General features: G+C 43.4%; 1 protein-coding gene across 1 annotated transcript; it reads right to left on the bottom strand.

Annotated features, from left to right (window-relative positions):
* Positions 1–197: 197 nt before the first annotated feature.
* On the bottom strand, positions 198–27,837 carry SLC38A8 (solute carrier family 38 member 8). The gene is made up of 11 exons (XM_081920372.1): positions 27,370–27,837; positions 17,389–17,579; positions 14,169–14,367; positions 12,736–12,889; positions 11,609–11,713; positions 8,857–8,914; positions 8,172–8,286; positions 5,253–5,400; positions 3,855–4,054; positions 1,938–1,989; positions 198–1,613 (listed from the first exon to the last, which is right to left on the bottom strand). Exons 1-11 carry the CDS (start codon positions 27,371–27,373, stop codon positions 1,511–1,513), a joined length of 1,329 nt encoding a protein of 442 aa, XP_081776498.1. The 5' UTR covers positions 27,374–27,837; the 3' UTR covers positions 198–1,510.

A 27,837-nucleotide genomic window follows, 5' to 3' on the forward strand; every position in this document is an offset into this window, starting at 1 on the left:
GACCCAAAACAATGGATTCAAGTTACAAGAAAGGAGATTCCAATGGTAAGCCATTGTGGGAACAGTTTGCTAACTAAGATTGTCCTCTATCCCATCCAGCTAGTCTCTTCTAATGTTTTTAAGTATATATAGCATGGCAACAGTTGCCACGGTTTGCAGGGAGGAATGCAAATGAGCCGACAAGGAAGAGGACAACAACTTTGGGCTCCAAGGTGCCTTGGCTGGCCATGGTCCTGGACCCTGCTGTCCTCCAAGCAACCCAGCCACGTACATGGAGAAGGAAACCATGGTGACTTTTAATGCTCTACCCATCTGAAAGTGTGTAGCATAGTGAGAGGGAAATATATTAAGTGCCCAAGCTTTGGGGGTGAATTTTTAGATTCACATTTGAGATGCAAAGCCAGTCTTTGCTCCAATGGTGCAATGTTTGGGATTCATCCTCAATTTCAGGCCTTCGTTGACCAGTGTTTGGCAAGACCAACCCTAACATAAAAAAGATACAAGTCTCCTTTGCCTGTAGAAGCAGAAGTTAGCAGTTCCTTTCTGCAGGATAAGACACCAAAGCCTAAAAGGGGCAGGAGAGCCTCTTCTAGACAGGTTTACAAAAAATGGCCAAGTTTTTACTTTAAAACTTCTGGTACCTGGTTTGGGCCAGGGTGGCAAAGCCTGGACCATCTAAGGCCACTGCCACTTAAAGGATCAGGTACAAAACCAGCTCCCACAGCTCCCAACTATACTGCACTGACTCCACCAGTGTCATCTTCCTTGGCTCCTAAACATGTTCTGAGGTCTCTTGCAGCACTGTATAAACTGGCGCAGCTCAACAACCAGGCATTCTAGCACCCATACATTGGTGATATATTTTAAGCATGCACACTAAGTGAAAACAATGCTCCTGACAGTTACTGAAAAATAAACAAATAACAATCCCCGTTTCACACATCCACACAACTTTTGGATGTTATCCTAATAGATAAATTTCTTTCCCAGGGCCTCATTTAGGGGGTGTGGGTTGGGGAAAACCCTAGAAATTCAAAGCCCTTTTAAGAACATTCCTAAGAAGAGGAGGAGTAAAATGGAGAGCAGAAGCGGCAGAATGTCTTTTACGGAAAGCTTAATATTTTCTCAAGAGTCCTCTGTACTTTGCATACATCTAAGTAACTTTGTGCGACGAGCAGCTTTGGGAGAAATCCAACAGTTTTCTGTGGTTTGAAACATCAATGAAAATCCGCACTACAACAGACAACCAAGGAGCATTTGCTAGAGAAAATGGGTCCTATCCAACAGTCCGCAGGGGAGGAGGAGAGGGCATTCAATGTATGGAAAAGCACAACCAAAACATACCTAATTAGATAGCGAAAAAGTGGCTGTTATTGAAATTATGCCCAGCTGGTAAAAGCAGCATAGTACTTGCCCATATCACTTGGAAATACCCATCAGGCTGTGCAAGTATCAAGACAGTCTCTGTTTGCCACCATCTGCTACCGTCGCAACTGCCTCCACCGGTCGGCTAGACTTTGTATAACAGTTCCATGAGAGCGATCGTCGTGCTTTGTCCAAAGATGAAGGCTCCGCAAAGGACGGTGACAATTCCCCATGTAATTAAGCAAGACCTGCCAAAGGGCGGGAGGGGAAAAAATGCCAAGTTGTGTTACCTTTGTCACAGCCATAGAAATAACTGCCGGCAAAAAGCCAGTTATGATGGACAGGCCACAGCCAGGCCTATGAATTTCAGGGAGTCCCACGTGGCACACAGTGTGTCAGCTTTGCTCTCCAACTCCCATCAGCCCCAACCAGCATCCCCAAAGATGGGAGCTAAAGTCTAAAAGCTCTGCCAGGTGCAGACTGGGGATGCCTGCCCTTGGCCACGAACAGCTCATATTCATAGAATCATAAAATCACAGCAAGCTAAGGGGGCTGGGAAGGCACAGACATACTTGGTCCTTGGTTTGATAGGCTCCATCTCCACTGCACACACCAAACACAGTCCTGCAACACAAGAGAAATCACTTTGCATTTGTTATCACTAATAATAATTATAATCAATCAATCAATCAATCGTAATTATTAATAATTGAGAGTCAGTGTGGTGAAGTGGGTCTAGGACCAGGGAGCCAGGAAGCTCTAATTGGTTGACCCTTGAGCACAACCTACCTCACAGGTAGGATGTGGGAGGAGGATGGGGAGAACTGTCTGAGCTCTTTGGAAGAAAAGGTCAGATATAAATGCAATAAATACCTAAAACACTATAGACTGCTCTGATCACTGTGCATTGAAGGGCAGAATAGAAATTAGATAAAACAAAATGGATGTTTATTTTGCATTTAACCAAATTTCTATTTAACCAAATCCTCTTTATCTTCCGAATATTCCTCTCTAAGGCAGCTTAACCATGTCTGGTTCCCAGGGTTGCAAGTACGGAATGTGACATTGACTGCTTTAACAACGCCATCTAGTCATTGCCAAACGCTCCTCAGCTTGATTTAGCATATGGGTCAGCAAGATGGGCTATTTTCCAAAAGCAGCAGCCAGTTCTCTCTCTCTCCAAAAAAAAGAAAAAGAAAGCAGGGGCGAGTCAAATTCCAGAAATTCAGATCCCCCTCACAGCATCACTGACATGAGCAGCCATGAAGCATCTAGTTTCCAGCTTGTCTTTCCTAATGACTCATGAGACCTGGCAAACTACATTTCCCAGGCTCCTTGACATGGAGTTCAAATCTAAGCCAGATAAGAACTTCAGGAGCACTGCAAACTGAACGGAAAATATTATAAGTTGAACAAGTTTGCATTCCCATCAGAGGTGAAGGAGATAAGTAACTGTACAACCTTGAGGAGACATCGGAAAGCAGCCCTGTATAGGGAAGTTGTTTAATGTTTTATTATATTTTCATGTAGGAAGCTGCTCAGAGTGGCTGGGGAAACCCAGACAGACGGGAGTGGGGTACAAAAAATAAAATTATATTATGATTATGATTATTATGATTATTCCAATACCAAGTAAACACAAACTTTTGCAACTTCACATCTTCTCTTTCTTTTAAAGTACATGCGCACCCAAACTTCTAGTCTTTACTGCTGCCAATAAATTATTACAAATGCCAATTCCAAATGAAGCCACAGAAGAATTGAGAGGAAGGGAGGAGGGGCAGGGGGAGAAGAGGGCTCTAGTAGGAACTGCAGTGACCAAGACCTCACACCTTTCCCCCATGACTATCAGAAGCAGTTTCCCATTATTATTATTTTTAAAGCTGGTGTGCAGCAGTGTTTAGCTTGCTGTTTACATAAGCAGTCGAGTTTAGCTTCTTCTGGTAGAAAATCTGGGTTGCTGTGAAACAGAACTTTGATCAGTTTCCTTCTCAAGTACAAAGCTCTGGTCAAAACCTTTCATTGTGATAATCAAGGCACCAAAAAAGAAATCTCACTTGAAAAAGAAGTTTGCTCCTAGGAAGACTGCTTGATAATTAAATTCATCACTGAGGACTTTGCCAGGAGTACAAGGAGGAGGTGGCAAAAAAGCAAAAACTTTCATCAACCCACAAACTTTTTCTAGATGATTAGGATTGGGGAGGAGAAAAATCGATTTCCCTGAGAAAAATGGAGGATAGCTGGCCAAGAGCAATGGTGACACCAATTCTTGGAGTCTCAGATGAACAAGTGGGGAGTTTGCTGCTGCATTCAAGACCTACTTGCAAGCTTTTCACCGACCTTCAGTTGGCCACTGTGAGAACAGGATGCCAGATGATGGGCCTTTGGTCTGATCCAGCTTGCCTCTTTTTGAGGGGCTAAAAGATCAGCCATTGTTATGCAGATCCCTCACCCTCTCCTACCTCAGAGAGCACACAACATGGTCATACCTGGAAAAATGAAGATGAAGAATGCGCTGATGCCCCCAATGACACTGATGACGTCACTGATGTCTGGCACAAAGAGGGCAATAACCAGCGTGACCACAACCCAGGCAGTAGTGAGAGTGACCCGCATCCACTTCTCATAAGGCTCAGTTGTCAGAAGGTAGCTGTGCTTGGAGCTCAGGCAGACGTCCTGTAGGACTGACCTAGCATAGACATATGGGCAATTACACACAACAACAACAACACAACTGGATTCTACTTTACGGAAGTGGCTGGTTCAGTTGGTGGAAGAGGGAGAACTTTCCCTAGATTGGAAAGGGCCATGGGTCAGTGGCAGAGGGATAATACATATTTGGAACAATGGACATGGCAAGGGAGTTGAATGTTGATCTATACAGTGGTACCTCGGGTTACAGACGCTTCAGGTTACATACGCTTCAGGTTACAGACTCCGCTAACCCAGAAATATTACCTTGAGTTAAGAACTTTTCTTCAGGATGAGAACAGAAATCGTGCAGCAGCAACGCAGCAGTAGCAGGAGGCCCCATGAGCTAAAGTGGTACCTCAGGTTAAGAACAGTTTCAGGTTAAGAACGGACCTCCAGAACGAATTAAGTTCCTAACCCGAGGTACCATTGTATGTTCCATGAGTAACTTTTCTTCTTTGTTGTAACACATGAAAATAAGACTACATTTATAATCACAGGAGGAGGAGATAGAATTTATTCTGGTGGATAGCTTTTGAAATGTGCATTTTCTGTTTACCTCAAAGTTCTATATCTCTTAGGTTCCACCTCTGACAGTGTAATCCTACATATATATCTACTCAGAAATTAGTCCCAATGAGTTCAGTGGGACTTACTCCCAAGCCAAGTAGATATAGGATATATAGGACTGAAGTTGCAATCCTAAACTGATTCGCCAGGGAGTAAATTCCATTAAATTCAGGAGGAATACCTTCCGAGTAGACATGGTTAGGATTGTGCAGTAATTTACTATATGTGTTTTTCTTTGGGAATAAGGGGTTGCTGTATTTATCAAAATGTAATTTAGTTCAAATGGGTGGGGGCAAGAAAAATGGTGTGGTTTGAGGAGGAAAGGGATGGGCCAAGGAGGGAGCCCTGAACCTTGGGCTCCTCAGAAGAAAGGAAGGATATAAAATGGAGTAAAATACCATTAATTTAAGCCATAAATGGTTTTGGCGCAAGAGGTTGGATTTCATTCTAAAGCAGATATGCTGTATTATAAATATGGTTATGCTTGGGAAAAATGAGCCTGTTCCCAGAGGAAATCAGGCTATGCTTCTGACCAGAGGAGCTGCACACAATGACAGTCCTCATTAAGCAGAACAGCATTTCAGTCAGGGTCAAAGCATAGGAAAAGCAACACTTCTGCTCCTTACCTTCCCAAGAGGAGGACAATGGGGTAGATGGTGATTATGGAGATGCCAAACAACAGCCGAGCTACAATGACCAGCACATCATTTCCTGGGTAGGACATCAGGATGTCAGCAGCAACATCAGCACCAAATGTCAAATAGCCATAGAGCCCTACACAGAGGAGCAGAGCATTGTGCTCTTTAGGTGTGGTAAGGAGAGCAAAATAAACTGCAGACCATGCTGCACCCTCTCACCAGCACCCCCTCCCCAACTCAAAAATGACTGAACCAGCAGCCTTCATAACAGGCTAACCTGGGTCCCTCCAGATGTTGCCCAAGTATGTCTCCTGCCACCCTTGACTATTGGGGCCGGTGAGAGTTGGAATCCCACAGCATCTGGAGGGCCACCTCTGCTGTTTATTATTTATTTAAATTATTTATATGCTGCTTTTGGCCTGAAAGCCCCCCCCACACACACACACACACACAAACCCAGAGAATGTGATGTTAATACAAAAGGGGGAAATACAGCAAAACCAATTCAATGTGTCAGGCATAGAACCAAACATAAAGAACAAACCATCTACAGGGTCATGTACCTGCCAGAAATTCCTAAGGGGAAGGGAAGTCATCTACTGGACACTAATTTGGAAAGAAGCAGGAAGAAAGCAGCCTATCTAAACTAACACACTGGGGGGGGGGGAATCCTGCCCTCCCCTCCCCCCAATGTTGTCATTCTTGGATCTCAATCAAAACAACCAACTGTGTATATCATGTGTTTGCTATTAGCCCTGTGATCTCTTGACTCTAGATTAAGTTGCCCTTGCTTGCTGAAGGGCCTGCAGGTAGCTGGAAGATAAGAGAACAGAGGTATGAGATAGATGATAGATTAGATAGATGATAGATGATAGATAGATGATAGATAGATAGATAGATAGATAGATAGATAGATAGATAGATAGATACATAGATAGATAGATGATAGATAGATAGATAGATAGATAGATAGATAGATAGATAGATAGATGATAGATATAGATAGATATAGATAGATGATAGATAGATAGATGATAGATATAGATAGATATAGATAGATGATAGATAGATAGATAGATAGATAGATAGATAGATAGATAGATAGATGATAGATATAGATAGATATAGATAGATGATAGATAGATAGATAGATAGATAGATATAGATAGATAGATAGATGATAGATAGATAGATAGATAGATAGATAGATAGATAGATAGATGATAGATATAGATAGATATAGATAGATATAGATAGATATAGATAGATAGATAGATAGATAGATAGATAGATAGATAGATAGATGATAGATAGATGATAGATAGATAGATAGATAGATAGATAGATAGATAGATAGATAGATAGATGATAGATAGATAGATGATAGATGTAGATAGATATAGATAGATAGATGATAGATAGATAGATAGATAGATAGATAGATAGATAGATAGATAGATAGATGATAGATAGATGATAGATAGATGATAGATAGATGATAGATAGATAGATAGATAGATAGATAGATAGATAGATAGATGATAGATAGATAGATGATAGATAGATAGATAGATAGATAGATAGATAGATAGATAGATAGATAGATAGATGATAGATGATAGATGATAGATGATAGATGATAGATGATAGATAGATAGATATAGATAGATAGATATAGATAGATAGATATAGATAGATAGATAGTGTTATGTACTGAGCTGAATCCTAGAACAAAAGGATCCAGAATGGAGCAGTCTGATTGGTCCGCAGGAGCCACCCAATCCAGGTCCAGATGGAAATGAATTAGTGACCTGATTGGCTTGCAGGAGCAGCCCAGAATTAGCCAATCACGCGGGGCCCATTGTGTAAATAATGTATATATAGCTAGATGTTTTGGGGAAAGTTTCATTCATTGCTACTACGAGCTGAATAAAGAGCATGAAATTCACACTCGACTCCAAGTATATTTCACTGGCGACAAAGGTGGGATCCCACTGAGCTGACCACCGCACACAGCACCGCAGCACCACTGCCTGCCGCACCACTGCATCGCACCATGCAGATAGATGATAGATAGATAGATAGATAGATAGATAGATAGATAGATAGATAGATAGAACTGCTTCAAGCAGTGGCGGAATGGAAATTTTTTTAAGCTAGCTCACCACAAAAGTCTCCAGAATTTCATCCCCAGGCAAAGTCCCTAGTCACAACAGCAAGGACAGTCCAAAACAGGCAGGCAGCAGAATCGATTCATTACACACACCAAAGAGGAACACCACAAAGCACAACAATAAAGGCTGGACAGCCATCAGTTGAGATTCCTGTATTGCAGGGGGTTGGACTAGATGACCCTCAGGGTCCCTTCCAACTCTACAATTCTACTATCCAATTTATAAGGGTCAGTATCCCTGCAACCTGATGCATACTTTCCTGGGGGCAAGCTCCTTGGAACTCAGTGGTGCTTCAGACTGCCTAGGTTCCATAAATTGAGCTTTGACTAAAAATCTTCAGGTGGCTAAAATGCAACCTTTAGCTTTTAATTAGAAATACCTGAAATGTTACGAATAAGTGTTACCACAATTTTAAATGCTAGCACAAAGTCAGAAGCCCATCCGAGACAAAAGAAAGTAGCCCGCCCTGGTAACTGGCCATTGCCCTCATTTTCCAACTTCTTCAATGATAACCTGTCACAAACAAACTTGAAAAGCTTCATCATCACCTTGTTCACTGGCCAGACTCAGGAGAATCTGTCTGTAAGCCTGGTGGTCCAGCAGACATCATTGCTCCTGCTCTGGGAAAAAAACATCCTCTCACCTATGCCACTAAGGGCCCTAAACAAACAAATTAAGAGCTTGGTACAAAATGGTACCAAGAGATGGAGCAAGTAGAAAGGAGCTTGCTTACCTGTCAGAGAATATATAAGCAAACAGAACAGCATGGACATGACAGATACCACAATCCAGTGGGAGAGCTTCTTATTACTCATGCTGCTGTAGATGGTGATGCACGCTTCATGACACTGAAACACAGAGCTGATGTTGGAAAAGGCTGGTACGCATTCTGCCTCCATTCCTGGAGTCCCAAAGCCATCACTGTCTGTCTGCCTTCTCCCCTGCTCCATATCAGAACTGTTGATCTCGCCCACACCTGAGGCAGTCTCCCACCTTAGGGGCCTTCCTAGAATAATTGGTGTAGTGGATTAAGAATGGCTGTGCATCCTCATGGGATTTGTTTGGTAAAATCCAAAGTTCCCATGGTCCACATAGACTGCTCCTGCTCAGAACCCATTGCGTTAAAAGAGAGGGCCGGCTATCAGATGTTTCTGGCCAATGTCCCACAATTGTCTCCTCCACTGATCAGCAGCGCTGTGCTTGGTTGTGATTTACACACCACTTGTTTCAGGAAGTCAAGCAAAAGAGGACTCCCTTTTCTTTATTATATCAGAGGAGTTAAACTTGAATGTAGAATCTTGCATCATTTCAAGTGGAAACAAATAAAAAAAAATGACTTGGAAGCCTATTTTAACAACGGGAGAGGGAGAAAACCAAGAAAGGAGGAGAAAAGGAGGAGAAAAGGTTAAACCTCTTACCTGAAATCCAAAGCAGATTGTTGGGATAACGCTGAACATTGAAGCCCAGGAAGAGACCCTGCAAATGTGATAAAGGGTGTGTGTTAGCATCAGAGCTGGCCAACTCAGATGTCAACAGCCAACCAAGCAAGAGACCAAGGGCCTTACTCAGTACATATATGGCAGTTTCTTCTACTGAGCAAATTACAACCCCTACCTGCCAATTCCTCCTCCCACACCACCTGTTGTTGTTGTAATTGGCATCCGTCTGTCTCAAGAGACAATGGAGTGTGCCTCTGAGGGTGAAGTCACACCACTGCGTTAGCAGCACTGAAGTGACCTCCCCATGGTGCAGGACTCCCCACTTGGCCTCACAATGTGGACCAAAGGAAAGCAGAGCAATACATTTGGCACCAGCTTGGCTGCAGAAGTTGCCAAAAGGAGCTGTACAAGGCAAGATCCAACCATCTTAGGGACTACACTCCGGATTTGTGTAGGGTTTACTCCTTAGCCTTCACCCCCTGCAAGGTAGCAGAGGTTAAAGATCAGTGTTTTCCTTCTCCTAGATGGGCTACCTTCCCAGGTTGATGAGCCCCATCTGCCCTTTACTGTACTATTCAAGATTACTCAGTTCTCAGTGGTCCCATAACATCAGACCTTTTGTCCATCTGGACCAGTATTGCCTCCAATGAATGGCAGCAGCTCTCTGCAGTTCCAGACAGGGGACTTGCCCAGCCTATGACCCAGGGGCACTGTGACATAGCTAGGGAGTGTGCAACATTTGCCCACCTTTTGGTGCTTATATTCTTGCAAGTGGGACTGGTTGCCTCTGCTGTATTCCTGCATTTTGTTCTGCTAGCGGTTATTACGGTCTCCATTTGCTGGTGACTCTAAGTTTGTATTGATGCTGAAGTGGATCTGACTGTGATAGACTCCCCCCTCAACAAAGATGCAGTGTGACGGGTTTTAGGTGTTTAAAATTAGATACTCCCTGCCAGCAACACTTGGGAGGTTGGAGATTCTCTGCATGTGGCAGCATTTACTAATATTCAGCAGCAAGGACTTTAACATCAATTAAAGGGAAACTGTGATCACTTATCCCTTAAACTGGTAATAAATTAAGGATGAGACACGTTGGAAACAAAACAAGTTTTATTTATGCACACTCAATGAGGGTTAACGCTTAGTGGTTACTCTGATCAGGCACAAAAGTAAGAATCTCTTTTACAGACGCAATAAGGAACTTTATTTACGACTTCCACATCAAAACTGTTTCTAAATAAACTGATTCCTCCTAGATCTGTTAATCCAGTGAAACACTTCTAGACTCTTTCTGGGATCTCTTTGTTCCCTTGAACAAAGGGAACCAGGGCTATCTGGTTTGCCCTGCCTAGCAAACTCCTAACCACCCAGCTAATATCTTAGCCAAGCCCTTACCAAGTCCAATCCAAGCCCAGTCTGAACACTTTCCAAGTCCCAACTGCTAAACTAGCAGCTTCTAGATTTTAACTCCCCACTCTCCCCTGATTGCTGGACACTCCACCCAGCACTGATTGGTTGCAAGGTCTTCAGGGGGATGATCCAATGTCCATCTGCCACACTTTACTAGTTGTAAATATTGTATTTTTTTGGTATTTTTTGTGATGTTATTATAATGCAGCAAAACACTTAAAGACTTATTTGCAGTATGAAGAAGTACATAAACGACCTACAGAAATGTGTAAATTTACTGCTGTATTTTTTCATTACCCCAGAAGTGGGGCAGAGATATGCTTTGTTGGGGGTTCTCTGCTCCACATGCAAAAATAATGTTTCTTGCCTTGGACACTGTGCACCTTGACTTCAAGTGGAGCAGGGCACCATCTGCTACTCTGCCTTGGGGAGAAAAATGTCTGCAGATACCCCCAACTCTGCAGATAATTAAGCAGTAGAAGGCAGGTCCCTTCTGCATCAAGCATATGTCACTACGGGTTGTAGCCAACACAGCCATTCAGCTTGCACAACATAACTTCACCCTGCTCTCCTCGGCATTTGCTCCTGCACACTCAAAATCAGCTCCAGAAGCTTGCAGACCAGAGCAGAGCAGATTTTGAGTGCATGCAGGGAGAGAAGAGGAAGGTGAAGTCGCCTTGCTCATGTGCAGCACTGAATGAAACACTATCACTCTTGGGTACCGATTCAGTTATAACAATGTCATCTGCTGCAGGTAACTGGTGTGAGAGAGAGAGAGGCGGGGGGGGGGATGACAATCTATTTTACACACTTCAGGGATACAGGGCTACCTCAGGTTACATACACTTCAGGTTACATACACTTCAGGTTACAAACTCCGCTAACCCATAAATAGTACCTCAGGTTAAGAATTTTGCTTCAGGATGAGAACAGAAATCTGTGTGGCAGCAGTGGGAGGCCCCATTAGCTAAAGTGGTGCTTCAGGTTAAGAACGGTTTCAGGTTAAGAATGGACCTCCGGAACGAATTAAGTACTTAACCTGAGGTACCACTGTATTGACATGGGCCATGTGCATAGGAGAATCAACAGCCAAGCTCCCTGGAGACTCTTAAGAGGTAAACAACTTCCTGCATTGGAGGAGGTTGAACTGGGTGGCCCTTGAGGCTCCTCCAAATCTATAATTCTATGAACTGAATTATGGCAGGTTCCAACATGACAGCAGCACATCCATGCAAGCCAATGGGGTGGATGAATCGTGCCCATGGGACTGATGTTTGATAATTCCACTACCAGCCCAACAGCCAGCCACGCCAACACTTACCCGGAGGAACGGCGATGTTCATGCTTGACTACATAATCGGTTCTGAGGTAGTATTTTATTACAATGACAAGCATCAGGTAGCAGGCTGCCAAAGTACCAAGGATGCTGGAACACACAAACGGAAAAATTAAAAGACTTTGCCTCAAAGGAGCTCAATGCTCCCCTGCATTCAAAAGGGCACCGTAGGGTATTTTACAGTAGGGATGTGGCAAATAGAAGCAAAAACAGCAAAACTGCATCCAGGATAGAGATTCTAATTAGACGTTCCAGCAAATGAAAAGCTTTTATCCTGTGAACTAGAGGATGCTTACGTTGCCCAGAAAGGACATTCTACAAACAGGAGTCACCACTGGAAAGGTTCCTCACCTTGGTAACCACACACCTCAATTCTGATGCTGGGGACACCTGTAGATACACCTCATGACGTGCCTTAAAACAGGGAAGGGCAGCCATAGCTCAGTGGTAGAGCATCTGCCTTGCAGGCAGGTCACAGGTTCAATCCCCAGCATTTCCAGGTAGTTGGAGAGCCAACACCAGTCACTGCAGGCAGTGCTGAGCTATATGGACCAAGGGTCTGACTCTGCATAAGGCAGCTTGCTATGTTCCTAATGGTGAGGAACCAATGGCTCTCCAGACCTTGTTGGATTACATTTTCCTATCATGATAGCTGAGGCTGCTAGGGGTCGAACAAATTTATTGTTTAAAATTAGTTCCGAACAACTTAATATTTTTAAAAATCCTAAGTGGTGTGCAAACAATGAAAATCAGCACAAAGGCAAAAAAAAAGAAGATAGAACAAGAATCCAGTGATACAGAGTACCTATCTGTGCAAAAGGATAGGTCTTTACAAGACATCTGAAGCACATAATTGATGGTGGTTCACATACAGTATCTAGTTGGTCAGAGTGTTGGGCCAGGACCTGGGAGACCAGAGTTCACACTCCCACTCAGCTGGGTGGTAGCACGTGATTTGTCACGTGACATGTCACACCACTGCGCGCCCTCAATGTGGGGGGGAAGAGGGCAAGTCGGTGCCCCTGCTGAGCCCTTAGGAGCAAGTTTGTTCACCATTTGACCCAGTCTCCAGGCCACAGAGATCACAAGAACAAGAACAACAGAGCTCTTACCTTGTGTATTTCTGGAATCCAATTTCCCTTGGAATCGAGAGGGGAAAGATAACCAAGGCACACAAAGCAGACAAGGTGAAGCGATGGTCCGTGAACCAATGCTGACGAGAGATGCCACCACTCAAGGTTTCATTAGAGTAGAAAGAATCACACACTGGGGGAAAAGGAAACATAAGGAGGCAATGAGGCTTTCTCGTTGTCTGGCTACCAGCCGAGACGTATCATGCAGCTACCAACAGTGGGGTGGGGGACTTCTCCATGGCGGTGCCATGTCTGTGGAATTCCTCAGGGGTGACTGGTGCCCATCAGGGCTGGTGGGACAGAAGGCAGGGAGTCCCAGAAGTAAGTAGGTGGCACCAGAACTAATGACATGCAAAACCAACTAATTCAAGTTCTGCCTCCATCACCTTCCTGCCGAGCTCTACAAGGGCAACACTGAAACTAAGGGGAGGAAGCTGAAAGGCAGGGCCATGCCCTGGACTCCTAAGGAAGCAGGCAGGTGGGGGTTTGCAGAAAGCAGGCTGAAATTGGTGAGGCAGCACCCTATTTTTCCTAATGGATTCCACTGGAATTCCCTCTCCTCTGGAGTAAGTCAGGCCCCTGACTCTGATGAGTTTTGAGCACCAGCTTAAAACTTACTGTATTTTTCTCTCTATAGGATGCACTTTTTCCCCTCCAAAAATGAAGGGGAAATGTGTGTGCGTCCTGTGGAGCAAATGCAGGCTCCTTGGCTTCAGCGATAGCAACACGAAGCCTCCGAAGCGCAGAGGGAGAGCTCCCCCTGTACTCCAGAGGCTTCGCGTTGCTTTCACTGAAGCCCCCGGAGCGCAGGGAACTGCCGCTGCGCTCCGGGGGCTTCAGGCAGCTATCCGCAAGCCTTTGGAGCGCCGCAGGAGTTCCCGCTGTGCTCTGAAGGCTTGCGGATAGCCGCCTGAAGCCTGGAGAGCGAGAGGGGTCAGTGCACACCGATCCCTCTTGCTCTCCAGGCTTCGCTTCACTGGAGAGGCGCTGCACAGTTTTCCCTCTCTGCACAGCGCCCCTTCAGCGAAGCGGGAGGAGAAATGGAAGGGGCTCCGTTTCTCCTCCCGCTTCGCTGAAGGGGCGCTGAGCAGAGAGGGGGAGATTTTTTTTTCCTGTTCTCCCCCTCCTATGTTCCGGTGCGTCCTATGGTCCAGTGCATCCTATAGAGTGAAAAATATGGTACCTGCTCACTCAGACATTTGCTGTCTATTAATTCACAGGCTTGGTATGATGCATTAATGGCTTCCAGTGATTTTATCATATATTAATATGCCGATTGTGTTGTCATTAATTATGCACAAAAACAGCACTGGTATTATTTACACAAAGAGCCGCATAAAAAATATTATTAAAAGAGGAACAGCTGGGGATTTTAGAGGATGCTGAAAGGGTTCTGGGGTCAAAGAACTCACATTTTTCTAGCTGGTCTCCCACGACTCTAAGAAAGGCCACTGAGATCATGAACAGGTTCAGAATGAAGCAGACTTCGCAAAGCTTCCCAATGGCAGCCCCACAGATCTCTCTCACCACACCCTGGTACGTTGTCTGGGTGCTGATGGAGGCAGCATAACCCAGAATCACCAAGCCGCTAATCAGGAATATCAAGGAACCCTGCCAAAGGTGAAACACCCAGAGACAAAGAGGAGAGAGCCGTGAGCCTATAGAGGAGTAACAGGAGTAGCCATGATCAGGGTGAGCTCAATTACCGTAAGCCGGCAAATTAGGCAACCTTCCTAGAATTAGATGCTATCAGTGCCTACTAGCCACCATGGCCCTGTGCAACCTCCAGCGTGGAAGGCACTGTGCCTCAGCATGCCAGTTGCCAGAATACCAACCTGGTGCCCTCCAGGTATTTTGGGCATGCTGGCTGGGGCTGATAGGAGTTGTAGTCCAATGCATCTGGGGGAGGCTGGCCTAACATAGCAAGACGAAGCAAATGCCTCACACGGGTTTGTTTGCAACAGGACCATGAAGGTCAGAGATTACGCCAGGAGTGATAATCTCAGAGGTTTGTGTTCATGGGAAAGATAAGCAATGACCCAGGGTGATCCAGCAACATCATAATTTCATGGCCTCTGCAAACACTTACGTGTCCTTTCAAATCCATGGAGCTGGAGCACACCAGAGAGGGTTAGGAAAGGACAGTTCAGTCTCTCATGCCAGATTTCTAAATCAGTTTGCTGTTTCATTTTACTCTTTACTCACAAATTATCAGCATTTTAGTGTGCATTTCTTCTAACATAGACATTTATGCAAGCAATATTCCCTAATAAAGAGCGTTTTTGTCTGTTATATTCAGTAGCATATTGGAGAAACTCAGCCAGATGGGTGGGGTATAAATAATAAATTGTTATAAATTATTATTATAATACATTTCCTTCACCCTGCATGCACACACACGTGGCGAAGCTCATTGCTAAATTAAAAGATGTGCAAGTTTTGAAGCGGAAATGTAGTTTTGCAGGACAGGAACCCAACCAACTGTTTTAGATTTTATTATTATTACTGTTATTGAATTTATACCCCACCTTTCTAGAAAAATATACAAAGTATCTTACATACACAACTGACACAGTAAAGAATAAGGTCAACATACAACCTGAAAATGAAACAAAATGCGACCTAATATTGAAAAAAACTAAAGAAGCAAAACTAACAGCAAAACAAACAAGCAGCAGTTTCAAAAGTGGATCACTCAATGGAAGATGGGAAGCCATATCCCTAGACAGGCTAGATACCAGCAAGGCAAGCAGAAAGTATCACACTAATTCAGAAATGTTGCACATCCAGACCGCAGTCCCAAGTCTTCCGAATGATGTGGGATTGCCATTGTCCTGCTTGTTGGCTTTTCAGAGAAATTTGGTGATTGTCAGAACAAAACCCCGGACTAGATGGATTTTTTACCTGACACAGCAAGGTTTTTCTGACATTGTCAAAACACATGCAAGAGCCAGGCACTGCATGGAGAAAGGAAGAAGCAGCTATAATGGAAGACACAGGTGATAAGTGAACAAAAGAGCTTGTGAATGCTATCAACATCTCAAGTGGGGAGAGCCTCAGAGAACCCGACCACTGATGCTAGCCCAGACATAAACTCACTAGCCAAGCTGTCCTCTCTTGGTCCCAGCAGCAAAGCAAAAGTCCAAGTTTAAAATGGGGGAGAAATGAGGCAAACAGTGCGCAAACCGAAAAACAGATCTCTTTCAAAAATTTGCACTCCTCTGAATTCTGTGATGCCGTACTCTAACCAAGGCAATGCATACAAAAATGCATTGTATTAGGAAGAACTGCTTGCAAAAATGAATGTATTAGAAGAAACGTGTGCTAAAATGTTAAGAAATCACAAACCTGAGCAGAAACGTAGAAAACCGAACTTAAGATTGGAAAAAGGAGAAACAGAGGGGAACTGGCATTGACAAAATAATTCATCCCTAAGTCACAGCATATATTGGAGTGTTAAAATCCATTAGTTGCACCAGGCACTTAAGTAAAGATACTATAATAAGTTTGCGTTTAATAAGCTGTAGAAATAGAGTCAAGTACCAAATAGTTCTTTCCCCACCACAATGCGAGACTCGGCTTGCAGCAGCCCCAAATCATACTGAAAATTCAGGGCTTGCTTTCTGCCAGTGATCACCAAAGAGAGTCCGTGAGGGTTCAACTAGGACTGGGAAAACCCAGGTTCCAAGACCATGCTCACCCTTGAAGGTTACTGCATAACCCTGAGTCACTCTCTCCCTTACCTCAACCTCCCTCACAGGGTTGTTGTTGTGAAGATAAAATGCAGAGCAGGGATCCATGTACAATGCTCTGTTTTCCTTGGGGGGGGGGAAGTGGGACATAAATGAAACTAATAAATAAAGCTCATTTCCAGAATCCTGTTCCAGTTCCTTTTTTTTCCAATTCTGTAATGTAGGAATCAAAACTAGGAAACTGTTTTCCTGCCCCACCCCCCGCAAAAGAGAAGAGTACTGCGTGTATTTGCAAAAACCACTAGAGAATCATCTGCACATCAGAAATTGGGGAGAAATCCTGTTCAATTCAAGTGTGTGTGCAAATCAACCCGATTCCCACTTTCAAAAACAGTAAGTGAACCAAAACACAGCATTGCTCCCAAATTCATGCTCCTCTGAATGTTGTGATGCAAGTGCTCCATAAATAAAGTGAGGTGGGGAATGTGCATTTGAGGGAGAAGCGTGCAAAATAATCCACATATTAGGGAAAACAACATGCAAAAATGCATAATACTTAGGAAATTTGTTTGCAAAAATGTATCAGGCACAATTGCATACAAAAATATGCTGACAAATTTTCACGAAGACTTTTTAAAAAATGTATGTGCAAATTGCTGCAGAAATGGGGTGTCCTGAACTTATGTGTGGAAAAACGAGAAACTGAAATTAATAGATTTCCCCATCCCTATCCACATACCATGGCTGGGAGGGGAGCCTTGCAAAGCAAAAGAAGGCAGTACTAGGTAGATTAGAAATAAAATAAACTATTAAAAATGCAATGCGGCATGCTTCCAAATCCACTTGGCTAGGACCAGACCCTCAAAGCCTCCACCCACCTATCTATTCCAGCAGCCTGTCACTCTGCAAGAGATCTGGATGTCTTTCCTTTGGCACTTACCAGCTCCACAAGGACAGCCGGGGTGACTCCTCCAGCCTTATTGAACGCCCAGGGGAAATTCAAGAGCCCTGCTCCAAGGGCAGATTTCAGCATGATAAAGACAGCCCCAGCGGAGGAGAGATTGGGGCTACCTGACTCCAGAGTAGGCTTGGCTAACAGGGTGATGCTCTCTCTAGCCAACTCCTCCATATCTGAAAGAGAAGGAGGACCAGGGAGTGGTGGGGTTAGTCTCTTAAAGCTGGGCAAATCCAAGCTGACTTGAAACAGGTAACAGATTCCTCCACCGATCTTTGGTGGGATCAATCCATTTATTTTTATTTTTTGCTTTGTAAAAGGACTAAATTTCAGAAGCATTAAGACGAAGTGAGGAATAGAGTGCAAGTTTCTTGCCCTCCCCACCCCCCAGTCTTGGACTGAAGGAATGGCATGCATTGTATATCCATGTTAAAAATGAGCCAAGCCGTGCTCAGGGCTACGTTTTCTTCCAGTGGCTGCTTAATGGAATTAGCAGGGCACCAAGAAAGTAGCAACGATGCTTGAGATTCTGCAGGGAGATGTTTTGCAAACAGAGTCCAACATAAGCAGTTGAAGGAGCAAGGAAGACTGGGACAGACATGTGCAACAGAGGAATGCAATGCCCTTGATTCACTGTGCAATTGTAAGCACAGCTCGCAAATGCTCAAGGACACCTCTAGTTACAAACAAATTGTGTAGCTAGCCTTTCATGAGCTTTACAATGTAACTGTTATAGGTACAGCCAGGTTTCCATCTCCCCCTCCCCTTTTACAACCAAAAGGCTTTTGTCAATTAATAGCCACACCCTCAAGGGGAATCCAGAAATGCAGGCAGCTGCATCAGTCCATTATTTATATACATGCCCAGAGCAGCACTACAGTGGTACCTCGGGTTAAGAACTTAATTCGTTCCAGAGGTCCATTCTTAACCTGAAACTGTTCTTAACCTGAGGTACTACTTTAGCTAATGGGGCCTCCTGCTGCCGCCATGTGATTTCTATTCTTATCCTGAAGCAAAGTTCTTAACCCGAGGTACTATTTCTGGGTTAGCGGAGTCTGTAACCTGAAGCGTCTGTAACCCGAGGTACCACTGTATAGGTAAAGAACCACTGGACGGTTAAGTCCTGTCAAAGGCGATGATGGAGTTGCGGTGCTCAACTCGCTTTCAGGCCGAGGGAGCTGGCATTTGTCCACAGACAGCTTTCCAGGTCATGTGGCCAGCATGACTAAACCACTTCTGGTGCAGCGGGACACCATGACAGAAGCCAGAGCGCACAGAAACGCCATTTACCTTCCCGCCACAGCGGTACCCATTTATCTACTTGCAGTAGTGTGCTTTCAAACTGCTAGCTTGGCAGAAGGTGGGAGAGAGCAACAGGAGCTCACTCCGTCACAGGGATTTGAACCGCCGGCCTTCCGATCAGCAAGCCCAAGAGGCTCAGTGGTTTAGACCACAGTGCCACCCGCGTCCCTTACACTATACAGCACTAAACAGCATGATGACCAAATAATCAGAATTCCCCAACCTGCCAATAAACAGTCCATGTGGGCCACTTGCAATCGGGGGCGGCCTGTCATATGTTTCCACCTTCTGTCCCCTGCTGCCACCACACTATTTCTGCCACCATTGGAACTCCCCCCTCCTTTTACCAAGTTTCTGTGAGGGGGTGTTCCATAAGGCCTTGGAGCTTGTCCTTTCTGTCCCAGGGTCAAGTGTGGCAATGCTGCATGCTAGAATGCCCCCCCCTCACCAAAACTTTGTGAGAGAGGAGTATTCCACTGCTGGCAAAAGTGGTGGGATGGACAGGGTGTATAAACCAACAAATGCATATATCAAAACTGGCATAAAAGAAAAATAAAGAAAAATCTAAAAGGCAATCCTCTTTTTAAAAGGCAGGATTAAAACATCCTACCCACTCAAAGAGGCCACAGATAATTAAGAGCTAAAGGCCTGGCAAAAAGAAAGAAAGAAAGAAAGAAAGAAAGAAAGAAAGAAAGAAAGAAAGAAAGAAAGAAAGAGAGAAAGAAAGAGAGAAAGAAAAAGAGAAAGAAAAAGAGAAAGAAAGAAAGAGAAAGAAAGAAAAAGAAAGAAAGAAAAAGAAAGAAAGAAAGAAAGAGAGAGAGAGAGAGAGAGAGAGAGAGAGAGAGAGAGAAAGAAAGAAAGAAAGAAAGAAAGAAAGAAAGAAAGAAAGAAAGAAAGAAAGAAAGAAAGAAAGAAAGAAAGAAAGAAAGAAAGAAAGAAAGCAAGAAAGAAATGCTTTAGCCTGGCAGTAATGATGATGCCAGGTGAGCTTCCCCAGGGTATTCCATAGGTGTGGAGCCACCACTAAAAAGGAGAGTTGTTGTGTTGCCACCCTCTGGACCTTCTAGAAATAAAATGCTGCAGTTTAAAAAAGGACTTACATGTGGTTAAGTTACACTGAGTGAAGGAATAATTCATATAACCCAGCAAATTATCAACAGGATGCTAAACTGTTGCTCCCAAATGAGAGAGGATGACAAGTGAAATGAAGCCAAGACAGCATTCTAGCCCCACTTACCTGGGAGTAAGTCCCACTAAATTAAGTGATATTTACTTCTGAGTAGACATGGCTAAGATTGCAACCCTAGATGGTTTTGTGATGGGCAATTATCCACTTCATTAACTTTGCCTTTAAGACTTGTCTTTGCTGCAAAGGACGAACCCCTCAGAACATTCATTCATTTTGGAAGGGAACACAGAGGGAAGGAAACTGATTTGCAAATATCGGTTGATGGCTAAGATGTGTGTTTTTACTATGATACAGCTCCCATTGCTCAGTCCCTGCTCCTGCCAACCTAGCAGTTCGAAAGCACATCAAAGTGCAAGTAGATAAATAGGTACCGCTCCGGTGGGAAGGTAAACGGCGTTTCCGTGCGCTGCTCTGGTTCACCAGAAGCTGCTTAGTCATGCTGGCCACATGACCCAGAAGCTGTGCGCCGGCTCCCTCGGCCAATAAAGCGAGATGAGCGCTGCAACCCCAGAGTCGGCCACGGCTGGACCTAATGGTCAGGGGTCCCTTTACCTTACATAATAAAAAATAACCCACCATATCTTTCTGGAAGACAGACGTAATGCAAAATAAACCAACTGCAAGAGAATGGAAAATATAAGATGGAACTGCAAGTGAATATTGGAAGTGACTGAGGTGCGTTTGTACATCCCTAATCTGGGCTGTATCACTTAGGCTATGCTACTGCAAGTGGAAGGAGGGCTCACAGGGCACATAGAAAAATAAAATTCTACACAGCTAGAAAACCAGCAGATCTGATAAATGGCTAGGCCAAAACTCTTTGTCCCTGTTGTACAAATGAAAAGGGATTATTTCATTCCACCACTCTATGCTTCCTCGTAAAGCAGATATTGCCATGATTTCCACATCCTCCCTACTCAAATATTTATTTCATTTATTTAGATGGTTTATTTGCCACCCTTTGCACAAAGCACAGAAGCACTTACAACATGGCAACCATTCAAAGGAATCTTGCAATTATGCATAGGGCCCATTGTGTACTATATTACAATAAAAACTAAAGGCTGCATTCAACCAACTTTTACTCTGAGTAGACCCATTAAAATTATTGACCATGACAGAAATTAATAAGCCTAAATTAGTCATGACCATTCATTTCAATGGGCCTACTCAGACACAACTCAAAAGTTTAAACCATACCATAATAAAACAAGGTAACAGCATATATCTCGAAGGAGGAACTGGCAGTAATTCCATATTAATTTCATCTAGAATAAAAACAAGCATGTTTTTGTCACAACTAAAGCAGCTTCTTCTCTTGAAGAGCATTTATCAACAGCTCAACCATCTTAATTCATTCTCCTATTTTCCAACCATGTGACCTTTTGATCTTGGTAAGCAGGATAAAGAGACTTTAATCAGCTGCTATAAGGAATTATTAATGGCTAATTGTGTCTGTCATCCCAATTATATATTTGCAACCTAAGGTGTTCCTGGCCATTTAAAGTGTCCTTTGCAGCCTTCATCATTGTGAGCTGCCACAAAGGAATGTGGGCATAATTGGCTTGTATGATTTAGAAATTAGTCATTGGGCTGTAAAAGGTGCACTCAGCCAATGAGAAAGTCTCACCGCGGACTGGCGCACTTTGATACAATTTTGTTCTGGTTTTTCAAAGGCTCTCTGGAACAGCCTCTAATCTTTCATTAGTGACACTGTGGAAAGATCCATCTGCCAATTAGCAGAGACTTGAAGAGAAGAGGGCAGCTTGCGATTCTCACTCTAAATGAAAATGTATCCTTGTAGTCAGAATCCCAACAAGGAGAGCAAACTACTGTATTTTTTGCACCATAACACTCACTTTTTTCCTCCTAGAATGTAAGGGGAAATGTCTGTGCATGTTATGAGGGGAATGCCTACGGGTGGCATGCCTACGGATTTTCCTCCTCTAAAAACTACTTGCATGTTATGGTCGGGTGCGTGTTATAGAGCAAAAAATACGGTAGTGCTCACTGGAGAAATCATAGTACTGTGGAGTTGGAAGGGACCCAAACAATCATCTAATATCAACCTCCTGCAAAACAGCAAACAGCTAAAAATCCATGACACATGGCCACCCAACCTCTGTTTAAAAACCTCCAATGAAGGAGAGCCCATCACCTTTCAAGGTTCCACCATTAGAAAATTATTTCCAATATTTAGTCAGGATCTCCTTTCTTGTAATTTGAAGGCATTATTTTTCTGTCTTACTGTAGGTTTTGTTTCATTTTGAAAAATACCATTTTATTTTATGGTTTATTATTGTTTATATTTTGAATTAGATATATATGGGGGCACTAAAATATTTTAAGTGCTTAGGGCCTCTAGAGGTCTTAATCCAGCCCTGCACCCATCCACTGGATCAGTTCCTGAGAAACCTGTTTGTACATATGATGCCTGCAGAAAACAGGCTTTGGCTGTACAGCCCATCAGCCAATGGGTGGGTGAAGCCTCAGACACTTTGATTAACTCTTTGCAACCCTCTGCGCCCTGCCAAATATGGTCCCCACAGGAGATCCAGATCAGGAGATGGTCCATAGAGCCAATGGAGTTCCCCTTTCCTGCCCTAACATGAAGACCCAGATAGTTTTAACTGTACTATTTGAAAGGCTTTCCAGATCAAGTCCAGTTTAAAGGTAAAGGATCCTAAGAAGGGAGATGAGGTGGACTCTGAAATTGCCCACAAACAGTGAGCACCTGGACAGGGGACTGAGCAAGAACACAGGACACCTGGTGGTCATAGTTTTCATAACGGTGTTCCCCACCCCAATTTAAATTGTAGCCATTGTTTCTAAAATAGGTATGGATTTAGAAGCAACGGCTAACATTTAAAATGAAAAACATACATGAACATACATACAGATTAATGTATGCATATTTCATGCAAATCTTTATTTTTTTTGCAATGAGCAACTGATTACCTTAAGACCATCCTTATGCTCCCCTCCCTTCTTAACCTGCTCTTCTCTACATTAAGCCATTCCTCATGGTCAATACTTCCTTCATGGCCATAGCTACTTAAATCCTTTTATGCCTCACCCTTCCTCCAAGTTGCTCAAGATGGCATACACAGACTGAGTGACCCCAATTTATTGCATTAGAAAGAGATGGACCATCCCAAGGTTGAACATCACAGTCCACAGATGGATTCAAATCCAGGTCTCCCCAGCCCAAGTCCTCGGGGATGGGGAACATGTTGCCCTCCAGGGGTTGTTAGGCTCAAGCTCCCATCAGCCCCAGCAAACTTCACCAATGATCAGGGATGATGTTAAACCATAGTCCAACAACAGGAGTTCCTATGTTACTGCTCTAGCTGCATTACTGCCTTAGCTTTCCTAACATCAGACCAGCAAGCAGTCTTACAAGAAACCTTCCATTATTGCCCTTATTATCAGAGCCAATCCAAATGAATGGATGAAGTTTAGCCATGTTTACGAAGTATTGGGGGTGGGAGAGATTTTAAAAAGAGCACACTCACTCAAACGAGTATCATTTCCAACTATGGGCAAATCTTTCAACTATAGGAGATGATATTGGAGAATCCAGCACAGAGCCTCCTCAGCTTCACTCTTAAGAGAAAGTGCTTTTTCCCCTGCTAGTTATTTATAATTGCACCAAGTAAAAAGTTTGGTATGCAAGATGTCAGCCTGATTAGAGATTATTTAATCATTTTTTTTCTGCCTTCGTTAAGCTGTTTAACCTCTGCTGTAATCCTGGCTGAGCCAATGACTTGCTGGGTAACCTCTGGCAGGTCCCTTGACCTTGCCGATCCTTTGTCAACCTAGCTGGAAAATTGGTTAAGCTGCCAACTTCACAGGAAGGAATGGGGGAGGCCAGGAGGGAGGAGACGACCCTCTTCACAAATCATCACCATGATACACACATCACATTTTTGAATCTTCTGACTATACAAGAAGCAGCAATATGGCTTCAGGATTTCATTTTATTTTTAAAAGAAGAAGTTTGAGCCTTTCCACACAGAACAGGCACACACTGATAATCATCCTCGTCATTTCCATTAATTTATTTGTGTACCACCTTCCACACATATGTCCCAGGGTGCTTCACAAGACATATCCTTGAAAGCAGTTAAAACAGCTATAAAAACAGTACAAGAACAACCGAATATAACTTCAAAAACAACACAGAGTGGACATCTAGGCCCAGAGACCTTTTCATCAAGCTAGAAAAGCTTGGGAAACAATGTAGGAATGAAAATCACAGGAGACGAGTCTATTTCCAGAAAGATTGGATACTGTCTTATTTATTAATTAAAATTTATATACCAGTTGATTTTTTTGAAAAAATAAAAATAAACCCTCAAAGCTGTCATATCTCAAGATCTAATGGTAGGTATATGGGTGATTTTCAGGTTTATTAAATTTATATCCCAGCATTACTCTCAAAGGAGCCCAGATCAGCAAATATTTCCAGGTCCCAGAAATTTATATAACAAGAAGATTGATAGTGTGTGTGTGTGTGTGTGTGTGTGTGTGTGTGTGTGCATGAGAGAGAGAGAGAGAGAGAGAGAGAGAGGGAGAGAGAAAGAAAGAAAGAAAGAAAGAAAGAAAGAAAGAAAGAAAGAAAGAAAGAAAGAAAGAAAGAAAGAAAGAAAGAAAGAAAGAGATTTCTCTATCCTAGAAAGATGGGACAGCCAGCCAGGAGAGAGAAGGCTCACCCATTTGCTTCTGAATCAACAGAGTTCACTCTTTAAGATGCTGCTAACAGGTACTGTTCTTAGGGCTTGTCCCATGCCTAGAAAATATCTATCTGAGCAGTATTTGCTTGACCCATGCTTTCTAGGCACAGGTCCCCTTGCCTCACACTCCTTTCCCAGGGAAAACCCACTCTTTAGCACTAAATCAGAGCAAATGTTGATCTGGAGAAGCCCCAAATTGCTGTTTGCTCTGCCTGAGAGAAGTTTTCCCCAGGGAAAAGTGTCAGGACAAGAAGAAGTGTGGATGAGCTTTCAACTGAGCAGCTAAGGCCACTTTTAAGGCTTGACTGGTTCAGCAGGTTTTCTCTTACAGATCCAAACCTCATAGATACAGAATCACAGACCTGGAAGGGACCCACAGGTACCATACAGCCTGACACCCCTCCCCCAAAATAAAGTATAACAATATGCTCTCACAACGATGAGTTACTTTATTCCGTAGTAAGTGAATGGTTACCATTTATGTCTATCAAAACACCACACTTCACAAAATCAGAAGCTGCCTTGATGCAAGCCAGACCTCTGATCCATCTAACTCAGTACTGTCTACTCTGCCCTAAAAAACAACATCCCTCCAGGAATTCAAAGGGTTACTCTACAAAGAGATGCCTGGGAACTAAGGGAGAGAAGATTGTCACATGCCTTCTGCATCCCTTACCCTAGAGCTACACCACACCCACAAGGGTCTTGAAGCATACATGTCCCTCCTTTCTCCACCCCTTAACCACCATGGACATTTTGCTTAGCTTATAATGAAAGTATGAAACACAACCCTATTCCACCACATCCCTACGAGACAGAAGGTATCTACAACATAATTACAAAATAAATATTTTGAAAGGCATTCACCAAGAAGGAGGATTCCCGTCCCAAGAGTCAATCTTCCTCATTCTTTCTCTTGTAATAGATCTGTGGTGCTAAATGTTTAGGTTTAGTAAATATTAGGATTTAATTAGAACTTGTATGTTATAACTGAGATATGTTATAAGACAATTTCATTGTGTATTAGAAGGGGTTTATGTAAGGTGTTTGAGGTCTTTAATTAGTGTTTACATGTGTAAAGACTGTCAGACCTTCAGAATATAATCGAGAGCCATTTTGATACTTTTGAGCATCAGCAATTAGCATGTGAAGAGTTAATTAACCTAGGTAAATGTCCTAAGTGTGCACCAGTCTTTAATCCTAGTCGTTGATGAAGTCAGGTGACCTTCGTTAGGTGATGCCAGAGGAGATTAACCATTACTACTTCAAAACATCAAAAGAACCAACCATTAGAATGCAAATGAATAAAGGAGGTTTAGGTTTTAGGAACAGCAGAATTAGGAAATATGGGACCAGGAAGGAGGAAAGGATTCACGCTTGTATGTGCCCAGAAGACCAAGACAGGTGGCAGAGCAAAAAAGGATGTCGGCGATGCAACTGTAAGGATAAGCTAGAACGTTTTGTGGTGCTGCTGCTGTGTGCTCATTTGGAGACTAAGGGTTGTATTTATGTGTAAAATAAACCCTATATTATTAAGACACTAGCCTCCATTGTGCCCAATCTCTCCAAAGGAACACAGACCCTGGGTGAGCACCTGGAACCCCACTTGAGTCAGCAGTGATTGGAGGTGGCACTCAACTTTCGTAATACTCTATTACAGAAACTGGGGAGGTACATATGCATGCTTTGAAACTTAGTATCTGCAGACTGGGATGGATGAATCTTTCCATTTGGCTTTCTCATTTTTCCAGTCAAGTTCAGTTCCCCACATTTCCATATTTTTTTGGGGGGGGGGGGAGAAAATTGAGAAAATTCATCCGTGACCTAATGCACATTTCTTCCACTATTCACTTTTTCTAGGCTATTTCACTGAATGTACACTCCAATATAATGCATTTTAGTGTTATCTTAACATATGCATGTTTATGCACACTTTCACACAACATATACTTTTTAAAAATACGCATACTTGTGCTGGAGAACCACACCACAAATTTCAGAGGTATTAATTTCAAAGGAAAGCTGCATTTCAGCTCTAAGGCAGTGTGAATTAAAGAAATTCACATATACAGTGGTACCTCGGGTTACATGCGCTTCAGGATACAGACTCCCCTAACCCAGAAATAGTGCTTCAGGTTAAGACCTTTGCTTCAGGATGAGAACAGAAATCGTGCTTCGGCGGCGCGGCGGCAGCAGGAGGCCCCATTAGCTAAAGTGGTGCTTCAGGTTAAGAACAGTTCCAGGTTAAGTACGCACCTCCAGAACAAATTAAGTATTTAACCTGAAGTACCACTGTAAATACAAAACAAAATTTCCCCCTATTGTACAAGCGATAAACTTGCACACACAAAAGGTCTGCTACAGATCAGGCATCTCAAGCAGCACCAACCTGTATTCCCAGACATCCCCCCCCCAAAAAAAACCACCCCAAAACCACCATTTCCCAGGAGGAGGCTCAAACATGCAGCTACAAGCCTTTGCCTGTTGTTTATGGACCCCCCAAAACACGACTGGAGTTTTCTCCTCCTCCTCCTGGGTTAAAATACCAGTACCTCCTCTCTTCTTCCAAGCACTAGGCTCACATCCCAAGCAGGAGACAACCAGCAAGCAACACCCACAACACCGCAAACATATTTAAAGAAAAAAGGTGCAGGCAAAAGACAAGAATTAGAGAAGCGCAAAGTTATCCAATCAGTTTCATTAATATATAGAGAAAGAGAGAGAAGCAAGCAACTATACCCATGTTGGCCACGAACACCTTTTCTGCAGCATTCAGAGAGGAGAAGAGATATCCAGGACTAGTCCCATCATGGAGGATATCCTTAGGAAACTCCAATATAGAGGAGGGGGTGATCTTTGCTCCTGTCTCCTGACTTTAGGAAGGGGGGGGGGATATAGTTTGTCTTTCTCAGATTGAAACACAATCTCTCCCTCCCCATAGCCACTCCCTTCTTCCTGCCTTCATGTTCTACTTGTGGACAGTGGGCTATACCTATAGCCTCCAGCTGTATCCACTTGCTGGCTTAATCCTTGATTAGCTTAGCTCCATCCATCCCTTGCAGACCTGGCAGCTGAAGAAGGCAGAGTTGATTTTCTGAGCCAGGCTGTTTGTTGAAAAAAATAAGAAAACATCTTTAAGCATTTTACAAACACTGGAGCTTGGGGAATATTCAGCAGGATTAAGCTGGCTCATTTGTTTCCCACCTC

Source organism: Podarcis melisellensis, assembly GCF_964234715.1.
Source record: "Podarcis melisellensis genome assembly, chromosome: 8".
Lineage (NCBI taxonomy): Eukaryota > Metazoa > Chordata > Lepidosauria > Squamata > Lacertidae > Podarcis > Podarcis melisellensis.